The sequence below is a fragment of the Aquarana catesbeiana genome, linkage group LG01 (assembly GCF_042186555.1).
Source record: "Aquarana catesbeiana isolate 2022-GZ linkage group LG01, ASM4218655v1, whole genome shotgun sequence".
Classification (NCBI taxonomy): Eukaryota; Metazoa; Chordata; class Amphibia; order Anura; family Ranidae; genus Aquarana; species Aquarana catesbeiana.
Window position 1 is genome coordinate 440,106,930 of NC_133324.1, and position 11,494 is coordinate 440,118,423.

The following is an 11,494-nucleotide window of genomic DNA, read 5'->3' on the forward strand; positions in this document are numbered from 1 at the left end:
GGCTCCTAGGAACTTGTGAAGCGGGGCTGGGTTCAGGTGTGTTGTGCCGGAGCGAAGGCGGGACCTGCCATGTCACGTGGGCTCAAGCCCCGCCCCCGTGCTTTTAAGGCTTGTCAAGCAGCCCGCTCGCAGTTATACATAACACGAGGCAAAGGGCTGAGGTGGAGGAGGAGGCTCTGATGGCAGCTGCGGCTGGCTTGGTGTCCCCGGGGCTGGAGAGAGCTGTATGCTGCACAATACTTTGCATAGCCTGCGAGCCCGCACTTCTCACTATACACTCTAATAAACTTCTCCGGAGTCATACTGTCCGCTCTGTGGATTACACTACTGCCGAATGACGACCACTCTGGAGTCAGGGGTACAAGGGGCTGCGCTACGTTATTGAGGTATGTCTGCTGTCAGGAGCAGGTGAGGGCTACAGGGGGGTCTAACTACAGCACCTTGTATATAGAGTATACCATGTCTGATCACTACTTTTCTATAGGATACACCTACAGGGGGTCCGACTACAGCACTGTGTGTGTGTGTGTGTGTGTATATATAGTATACCATGTCTGATCACTTGTCTATAGGATACATCTACAGGGGGTCCGACTACAGCACCGTGTGTGTGTGTGTGTGTGTATATAGTATACCATGTCTGATCACTACTTGTCTATAGGATGCACCTAGTATATTGAGTATACCAGATCTGATCGCACTACTTGTCTATAGGGGATGCAACTAGTATATAGAGTATACCAGATCTGATCACACTACTTGTCTATAGGGGATGCAACTAGTATATAGAGTATACCAGATCTGATCACACTACTCGTCTATAGGGGATGCAACTAGTATATAGAGTATACCAGATCTGATCACACTACTCGTCTATAGGGGATGCAACTAGTATATAGAGTATACCAGATCTGATCACACTACTCGTCTATAGGGGATGCAACTAGTATATAGAGTATACCAGATCTGATCACACTACTCGTCTATAGGGGATGCAACTAGTATATAGAGTATACCAGATCTGATCACACTACTCGTCTATAGGGGATGCAACTAGTATATAGAGTATACCAGATCTGATCACACTACTCGTCTATAGGGGATGCAACTAGTATATAGAGTATACCAGATCTGATTACACTACTTGTTTTATAGGATGCATCTACAGGGGATCCAACTACATCACCTTGTATATAGACTACTTATCTATAGCATGCACCTACAGGGGGTCCAACTATACAGCTCCTAGTATACCAGATCTGATCACTACTTGTCCATAGGATGAACCTGCAGGGAGGTCATCCTACAGCACCCTGTATGTAGAGTATATCCTATATGACCCCCCCCCCCCCTTGTCCACAGGGAGCTCCAACTACAGCACCATATATATTATACAATAAACACCACCTGTCCGCAGGTTGCACCTACAGGGGGATCCTAACCACAGAACCCTGTATGTAGCGTGTACCAGATCTGATCACCACTTGCTTATAGGCTGCACATACAGGGAGATCCTCCTACAGCACCATATAGATTATACAATGATCATCACTTGTCCATAGGCTGCACCTACAGTGAGGTCCTCCTATATGTACAGTGTGTGTATATATGTAACAATGCAATGCCTGATCACTACTCATCCATAGGATGAACCTACAAGGAGACCATCCTATGGCACCCTATAGAGAGAGAATAATTTTTCTCAATACAGTGTCTGATCACTACTTGTCCATAGGCTGCATCTATAGGGAGAGTCTCCTACAGCACACTATTAAGAAGCCACTCTTAACGGGTTCCTTGAGCTGTCTGGTTGACCTTCCATCTGATGGGACCTGCATAGTTCAAGGTCCAAAGACACTTGCCAGAATCAGCAGTATGACTGCAAGAGTCATTATTGCCCCAACCCCCCCCCCCCCAATCCCTGTAAGGGGGGACTTTCTTCCTACTTACCACCACCAATGTAAGGGGCATTTTTGCAATGGCACCACATCTAATCATTTCTGGGGATTGCTTAGATGTGAAAATTATTTCAAGGGTGCCTCTGGGGTAAAAAAGTTAAAGGCTTGTATAGTGTGCTATTTGATCACTGCTTGTCCATAGGCTGCACCTACAGCGGAGGTCCTGACAAAACCTCATCTACTAGAGTTGGATTGGGTGGTGAAGGATTACATCCCCTGTTGGGTTTTTACTGCTATCTGGGGCTTCGGTTGTCTCCACACTGTCCTGGTGACAACACAATCCCCTGACAGGAAGTGAAGGAACATCAAATCAAACTGAGTTGATCAGCCAGTGCAGAAAATTGTTAATCATTTTGGATCAGTCGGCAGCATTGAGAAGCTTGGTCATAAATCTGATCAAATTCTGTCAACGAGATTGCCTGGTGGACACAGATGCGATATATAATGTGCAATCAAATCTTCCAACTCTTGACTGAATTCCACATCCCCATGCGTGGCATATTTTGCTTTTCTCAGCATTAACTGTGGGTATAGAATTAAGGAGGTTTTCTATATAATTTTGTTTGTTCTTTGAATTACATGGCCCTTTTCAACCTGACTCACTATGCAACTATGTCGCTCAATTGGGTTGTGGACAGTCATTTGATTAATAATCTCTGGAGATATCAGTCAGAAAATCAATCCTTTTATCAAAGGGTGTTTGGCCACCGTAAAGAAGCCTAAGATAGCGGTAAACTGGCAGGGGTTCCGATGCTTAACTTGGCTGTACTTGCACTTTAAGCACACAAGAGGTCATATAAAGCCTTCTATAGATCTGTAATATAAAAAGTCATTTTATCAGGATGTTGTGTGCACAATGGCTACTGATAACTTTACTCTGTAAATGTATGCAGCATGATCTGACCGACCCTATCTATATATCTGCCTAGACAGCCGCCCAGTGAGCGTGACATGGCTCTCAGCGGGACCTTGCTGCCTTCCATCTCCACCTTCACAGCGGGGACCCCAGGCAAGGACAAGGTTTTGAGACAGGCAAGTGTTGGCAACGTGAGTATCCTGGAGAGGATATCCAGATCATTGCTTGTAAACGTTCTTCAGATTACCCACATTTCAATAAACATCGGCTAGAGATGACACTTGCGTTTGTAAACTCTTCTTCTTGCACCTTCTCTGTGGGAGCTGATGTATCATTTGTATCATGATGTATCCTTGTTGGCTTTCTTAACAGTTTGACTTTTTCTGTCACTTCTGGTTGTGTTTGAGGGGTTCCCTGATCTGCAATCCTGTTTAGATATCAGCGACAGTGAAGCCTGCTATTAGATCTGATTGTAGTATGTCATGGGATTTGTTTCTTGCAAGATGCTTATCTTTTATCAAACTTGAGTTTGTTTTATTGTAATGTGTTGGCTGTACGGATTGCATTTCCTTTTTTAGTTTAGCACAAAATCTCTGTTCCAAGAAAATGGTGTGTTTTTCATTCCAGGTTTCTAAAGTATTTGAGTTCTGTTCTTTTTGCAGTCATTTCCTCTATGGCTTTTATACAGAGAACTTGTAAATTATTTCTTTAGCTATAGCATTGTTTTTTTTTCTTATGACATAAAGTTTTGTCCTAGCTTCTGCCCTGGACAGCAATTGTTGCTTGTCTGCAGAGGTTTGCTTGGTTATGCCTTGTGTCTTGCTCTTACTCATCTCCTGCTGATAGCCCTCAGATGCTACATAAGACTGTTACGTATTATCTTAGAAACCAGTACATATACTACTACTAAAGGGAAATGTGAGATGCAAATTTTCAACGGCTAACAATTTGACATGTGTTTTTTAGTTGCTGGAAAGCAGGTACTGTCTGTAGCCTGCATTTAGTAGCCATAATTAAAATGCATGTGGAAATGTGTGTGTTTTTGTTAATCTGCCCCATAATGCATTTTATGCCATTTGGTGATTTATTTTAACGTCTTTTTTGTTTTATGTTGCCTACAGAGGTGGAGAGAAGAGCTGTCCCTCATGAAAAGACATCCTGCTCTTAACCAGTCACGCCCCTATGATGGCTTAGAAGGGGAGACGGCACCGTTTGGTTCTCGTAGGGAACAAGAAGAATTCAATGAGCTATTGGACTTTGATTTTATACTCTCCAATTCCCTTATTCATCAGGAGTCTATGGTGGCTACTTCCTCCTCCTCGTCTTCTGCTACTGCTTCTTCACCACCACCAGCTGCACCTCTCCAAGACAGCATGTCTGCCCTTTCGTCATCTGCCAATTGTAACTTTACCTACCAGCTACGGTGCCCCCAGGACACAGCTGGAGGCGGTTCACTTATGTACACTCCTAGGGACACAACTGTGCCAACGCTCACTTTTAACCTGGCGGATATAAATGATGTTTCTCCTTCTGGTGGATTTGTGGCTGAGCTTATGAGACCAGATTTGGATCCCGTTTATATGCAACAGCCACAAACGAGTCTTCAAGGTAAATTTGTGTTGAAAGCTGCTGTGGACATGGGTGATTATGGCCAGTCTCTCAGTGTTAGAAAAAGTGGATCTGGTATGGACGGTCCTATGGTTTACACCAGCCATCAGCTGCCCCACATGTGTCAAAAGATCAAGCAGGAGCCAACTGCATCTTGTTCTGCGTCATGCCAAATGGATGGACAAGTGCAGCAGTCACAAGGGCAGCATGACTTCCAAGTAGGGAGGGTACTGCCAAGTAGGACTAACCAATCTTTGACCCCAGAGGAGCTAATGGTTAGAGATTGCCATGCCTCCCCACAGACATTAAGCCATCCATCACTGTCAATACCTCCAGGCTACCGCACTTCTGCCAGCTTCCCTCACTTCACACCAGACCAGCAGCTACAGCTGCCTCCAACTCAGCTTCAGTATCAAGGTCAGTCTTATCTAAATATTTATGAAGATCCTTCTCTAAACTTTCAACTATTGAAACAAGAAGTGATGCTGACTCCACCCTCTTCACCTTTAGAGCTCCTAACATCAGGATGTATGTCAGAAGAAGTTAAGCCTAAGAGAGGTCGTAAATCCTGGCCCAGGAAAAGGACAGCTACTCACACTTGTGAGTATGCAGGCTGTGGAAAGACCTATACCAAGAGCTCACATTTAAAGGCCCACCTGCGAACGCACACAGGTATGTGGTTTGACCAATACTGACTCCAATTTTCGAGCTTGAAGAATACTGTTGCTGGTTGTAATCAGTAACACTAGTATTACAAAACATCAGTGTGCTTTGCATAAACATCTGTGCCCACACAGCTCTGTTTCCTCCAGAAGACTATTTATAATGTTGGGTTTTGTGGTTTACTCTTGGCAAAATTTGATCTTGAGGCATATTACAGAGTAAAACAGAAAATGAGGCCATGAAATAAAAATAAAATAACATTTTTACAGATAAAACTTACCTAAAGCTTCCTTGTTATCTAGTCTGTATATTCCTATTGGTAAATTTGACCCCTGGGTAAAAATAATAAAGCCTAATGAAACACCGCACTAATTATAAAAAAAAAAATGGAGGGTTATCCAGACTATCCGATTTAGTTGGTTACTGTGGATGCCGAAACCCATAATTGTCCATATTTTTCCCAGTTGAATATGTAATAAGGAAAATAAGGTATCTATATGTGTAATAAAATATATTACATGCACATATATACATGCTCTCAACCAAATCAATGTGCTTAAGTCTCCAATTCAGACTAGGTTTTTAAGCACAACTGTGTATTGCACAAATTCTTTATGCATGTTCCTTTAACGGCAATGCAGTTGTGCTAAAATGTTATAGAATAACCAATTTGCCAGGTTGTTAAACATACAAACACGTGCACCCCTGATATGGATTATGCTCATTTTATGAGAAAGTTATATACAAATACCATTTTTTAAATGTTCTGCTTTTTAGTTTGTATATTAAGGAAATTGTTTAGAAGCATTTACAACTCCCCAGGAAAATGTGGTAAATCCCATTCTTTTTTTTTTTTTCATCATTTGGTGCACTTACTGCTTGTTTATGGAGACATCCTAATTTAGTTATATCCTCTCACTAGCAATAATGCAGCATCTTATTTGCCTCCTTGTATTACAGTTGACCTTTTCTTTGCCAAGAGGCCTATTTCTATTTATTTTTTTTCACATAAGATTCACACATTTTTCCTATTCAATCAATTGGAAAAATGTTTGCATATTGTGCGAAAACATTTTTAGATAGATCACGAAGTCCTCAAAGTGAAACATAAATAAGCAGTTTTATGCATCTTGTATGTTTCTGCATAATGGTCAATTAAGATATACAGAGCATTTGAACTTTTCCTATATAGTTAATTTGGAATGGTTCAGTTGAAACCTTTATACAACTTTGGTTATACAAATAAACAAATATATCTAACGGCGAATCAAAATTTAGATTCATGAAGCTTTAACGACCTGTTTTCCACCTCCGATTAGTGGAATGAACTGAACAAGCGTGCAAATTCAGGTTGTTTTTCACCCAAGAGCGGCTTGTTCTATTTATTTTTTACCTTGTGCCAAAAATTGTCAATACAGGCAGTTGCATATTTGTCGCTGGCTTTCAAGTGGAAAAATTCATTTCATAAGGCTTTGAGGTGTGGTTAATATCCTATGCAGACTGGCCAAGTTTACAGCAAGTTTACCACAAAGCGGATTCATTTTTTGAATAGCAGAAACTATTTGTAGCAGACAATAAAGGTAAAGTAACTTTGATCTTCTGAGACGCTGCCGCAGAAGCCCTATGGGCCAAGTGCATGATGCTTGTGAAAATTCTAGATGGCAGGTAATTTTGGATGTCAAAAAATACTTTGTTGCTATAAACAAAGCTGACAGTTTGTAAATCCAAATCTCTCTTCCCTACTTTTCATTTGGATTCTAAGTGCATAGTTTGCATACAATTTCAAAGCGTTTAGGTTTGACCTCCTATTATATGATTTTGGTAAATCTAAAGGAAAGTTGTACAAGAAAATTGTATAGTTTGTAGCCAGCTTAAGATGGAACGAATCAGATTTTAATTTGAGTCAGATGTCGCCCCCCTGATGTAGCAATAGAAGACAGTGGGGTTGATTTACTAAAACTGGAGTGCAAAATATGGTGCAGCTGTGTAGAAACCAATCGGCTTCCAGGTTTTTTTTTTTTTTTTTGTCAAAGCTTAATTGAACAAAATTAATGTAGAATTGGATTGTCTGCCATGCGCAACTGTGCCAGATTTTGCACACTCCAGTTTTCGTAAATTAGCACCATTCTCTTTACAGTATAGTGGTAGATATGTTGGCCTTCAAAATGGACTACAGATGCAGGCGGTAGCAAATATACTGTCCTAAATCCTTTACTAAAGAAAAGGCAGTCTGAGATCTACTGCTATGACACCAGATTTTTAGGCAAGTTGTTTGTTTAATAACTATCCCTCACTATATTGATAAGTAAAGTTGCATGCTAGTATGAAGGGAGTGTTGTCAATGTATAAGCTTGCTTTCTGTTTGACTAGTGGTTACTGTGGCGAACCTCACCTACAGCTGATGTAGACATTTATGAATTGGTTTATCTGCCAAATTCTTGTCTGAAGACCATGTCGGCTGTGCCAGCAAAAGCTTATGTCCGCTCTGCAATTCAAACACTGTAAATAAATGGTCACCGTTAACAGTTGGACTCGCAGTATCTCCTAGACAAGCATCATTTGCTTTGGACACAACAGTTGAGTAAAACTAGGAATTGTTGACCACTGTCGTTACCAAAGCATGTCATGCACACCATTAGCAACTATGCAAAACTAATAGTGTGTGTGACGTAAATGAGAAAACTCATCTTTTTAATCACCTCAGGAAATTCTGAACATATTAGCTATTTATAATAGAAAAGTTTTTTATGACTGGTATTAAAAAGCAAGTTGCCGTAGTCTTCTATTTTTTGGAGTAATGGAATTGGTAAATTGCTTTTCATGGCTTTTTTTTTTTTTCCTCCTGTCAGTTATACAAAATTGGTGTCTCTTCAGGTAATCTTCAAATTGATCAGCTTTGATTTACTATTGCAGTACAAACTGGTATTATGTAGTCTATACATTTTTATTTTAAAGGAAGATGCAAATGAATTTGTAACTCCAAGTTTATCATTCAAGTTCTTTTGCATATGTACTTTGGAAATGTAACAAATTTCTTGGTCACTGTAGTAGCAGTTAATCGTGACTGGGGTCTCCCTCCAGCTTGTTCCTTAAGCCTGTCTGCCACTGGTGTTGGCCTGCCTAGTCATTAAGACTCTGAGGCGTTTTTCTATCTGCTTCAATGTTTATGTACCGTCTTAACTGTTGGCACTGCATAGCACCATAAATACAGGTGCTGAACAAGGTAGATTTGATGCCCATTCTCACAAATTCCAGTTACTGCTTTGATACTGCAGGGCACGTGAGTCTTCTTGAATCAAATCTTAGTTTATAAAATAGATTTTGCATCATGAAGAAAGTTTCCACTGAAGCATGGAAACAAGCATTGCTGTAATACGTGTTTAATTCAGATGGGGGCCTTTATAACAGTTGCATTTTCCTTAGCCAGCAATGTTGAGTTTTTGAAAATCCAGATATAATAAATTTCAGGATCAAATCAAAACAGACATTTTAATATCAGTACAGTTACCAACATATTACAAATGTCCTTATTTATAACCTGGCCCAGCCCTGACCTTAAATTTGACATTCTATAGTTAGTATTGTGCATGAAATAGTCTTAAAGAAAACCAGAAACACCTTTAGGCTACCTTGCTGACTAAGTGTCCATACACTTACAAACTACTTTCAATTTACCAAGAACTATGTAGTGAGGGTTTACCTGATGGTATATACTCTGTTGCTTTGGTATACCAATGTCAAAGGAAAAGATTCATAAGCCGTGCATGAAGCGAAATTAATGGTATTAGCCCAGGCTTCAACCAGGCCATGACCCAATGCGTTTTGCTCCACCACTTGGAGCTTAATCATGGTTCCCCAGATTAAGCCTCAAGGGGTGGAGCAAAACATGTTGTTGTGGTCTGGCTGAGGCTGCCATTCATCTCACTTTAGGCACATGGGTCTGTTTCATGATGTGCGGCTTATGGATCTTTGCCTTTGACATTACTGCAGCTTGGCGCTAGGATGAGCTCCCTGTCTCTGCCTGCACTCACAGCGGTCTGGTTGGACTCTACCGCTCTACCTGAGCAGCACCTACATTTTGTCTTTTGCTTTGGTATACCCTTATACTACAGTTAATGTTATAGCTAAATGAGATTAGATTGTAACCTGTATGGTCAGCTTTAGTGGCAGAATTCTCCAACAGTGTTTTTCAAACTAGTAAAAATAGATGGCACCTTGAAGTGCCAGCCCATCAGGGTGACTTTTTTTTTTTTTCTTTAAGTCGGAAAGTTTGCTTTAAAAACTTTTTTTTTTTTTTTTTTTTTTATTAGCACAGATTGCAACAGCTTTCCCACTGGTCATCCTTTTATCAGTTGTCTTTTAAATAGTCTGTATAAAATTATCCCTGAACAGCTCACTATAGGGTAGAACCTTTCAGCAACCAATCAAGTGCTGGTTTTAAACGGGTTTACTGTAGTGTGACTAGAGAATGTTGGTTATGTGCTTTGGGTTACAGCAGATTTCTGGTTTAGTAATTGTAAATGAGACACACCATGTTGAATACTTAGCGCTGATAATAGCTCTCTATACACTTTTTTTTTTTTTTTTTTTTTTTTTTTTTTTTACATTTTTTTAGGTATAGTATTCATAAGTGTGCATTTCCAATGACTGTTTCAAAGCAAAGAGCGTTAGTTTGTATTGTAAATGTTAAAATGAAGATAAACTGGTTTTAACATGTGTCTGGCTCATGACAGGTGAGCCACACCATAGTCTATGCTACATGTAATTTCATAAAATATATGCAACTCCAAGCAACACTTTTATTGCATTGTTGTGGGCTGAAAAAAGAATGTGGCTAATGTCTTAGGTCTGAAATAAGATGGGTTGCCCATATTAATTGGGTTCCAACCTGCGTTGAAAGAATGACAGATGGAATTTTATTGGTTTCTATGAATAACAGATACTAATTCTTTGTTTTTGCGTAGTTTAGCTCCTTGTCTGTAATTTGGGGTGTCGCCATGTCACTAATTTTGCTATGTTTCTTTTGTGTAGGTGAAAAGCCATACCATTGTGACTGGGAAGGGTGCGGGTGGAAATTTGCACGTTCTGATGAACTGACGCGCCACTACCGAAAACATACTGGCCATCGACCATTCCAGTGCCAAAGGTGTGATCGTGCCTTCTCTAGGTCAGACCACCTTGCCTTGCATATGAAAAGGCACTTCTGAGTGGTAAAAGTGATTACAGGCCTAAAAGAGTCAGTATTTACAGCACACATTACAAGGGGATGGGAGAGAAACTGAACGCAAGCACTACAAATTTTGTGATGAATCAAAACTCGGAAACCTCAGTCTAACTGTTCTCCATAGCACAATGGAGAGCATATTAATTTAACAGAGCCTCAAAAAACATGGGGTTTTGACTGGATCTTCAGGCATTCTATTTTTGGATAAAACTGGACTTAATCCTGGAACTCTTAAGGACTGGAAAACTGGTGATTGCACTATTCAGAAGTGTTCAGTCTTGTCCCACCTGCTGCTGTTGTTAATCATAATGCTCCTTCTGATGGGTTAAGGGCTTTATGGTATGTTTCAGGGAGCAAATGGCCAGAAAAGGACCATGAATAATTTTTTTCCTCCTTGTTGCGCAATGGAATTATGTAACATTTGAGGAAATATCATTATTTCATTGGATGCTTAACTTGGTGTGTATGTTCACACAGGTAGTATATAATGCTGGTTGAAGGAATAAATACAATTAGCTAATGGTGCTTACAGGCTGATACTTCTAATGGTACCAAAATTGAAGCCAAAGTTTTCAAACTGCTGCATATTTGACAAGGAAATCTATTTGTCTTCCGATTTTTTTTATTTTTTTTTTTTTTATTTTTTAAGTCTGACCAAAGTCAGGTGTGTAAACCTGATTTATTTTGTTAATATATTTGTATATGCAGACAGTATGCAATGCACTGTGGTTTCTATGTGCAATAAATTTGTACAATGGTCTTTTTCCCGCATATGCCTTATCCAGAACAAAAGTTTGTTTTCTATATAGGACTTTACATAATATATGTAATATAAATGTATGCCAACTTCTATTTTGTATATTTGTAAACCATGAAGTAAAATGAACTTTTTTGGAATTTGTATTTTTGCTTATTCAATAAGTTTTAAATAAAGTTATTTTATTTGGAGTATAGTCTCATGTCTTGGTCTCCATCTTGCTTAAAATAAGCAGCTGAGTGTAACTGGATGACCTTGGTCTCCCAGGTAGTGTAAATGCAATGTCAAATAGCTTGAATCTGAGTTGGGTCCAAGCAGCTGTTTGCTTTGTCATAAAGAAGTACAGCCAAAGCTCGTTTGGCTGTACTTCTCCTGTGCAGTTCGTTTTGCACTCCTGTGACCTGTTTTCAGCAGGCTGAAGTCCACTC

The 11,494-nt window shown here is 39.9% G+C and overlaps 1 protein-coding gene across 8 annotated transcripts; it reads left to right on the plus strand.

The window, feature by feature from the left end:
• Positions 1–107: 107 nt before the first annotated feature.
• On the plus strand, positions 108–11,257 carry KLF4 (KLF transcription factor 4). 8 transcript variants are annotated; one of them, XM_073636085.1, is made up of 5 exons: positions 108–408; positions 2,888–3,005; positions 3,936–4,839; positions 4,933–5,094; positions 10,117–11,257. In XM_073636085.1, exons 1-5 carry the CDS (start codon positions 389–391, stop codon positions 10,290–10,292), a joined length of 1,380 nt encoding a protein of 459 aa, XP_073492186.1. In that variant the 5' UTR covers positions 108–388; the 3' UTR covers positions 10,293–11,257. The 8 variants fall into 8 exon arrangements, with proteins under 8 accessions (XP_073492186.1, XP_073492141.1, XP_073492149.1 ...); XM_073636040.1 differs by having other exon boundaries at positions 3,936–5,094; XM_073636048.1 differs by having other exon boundaries at positions 2,888–2,990; positions 3,936–5,094.
• The last annotated feature ends 237 nt before the right edge of the window (positions 11,258–11,494 follow it).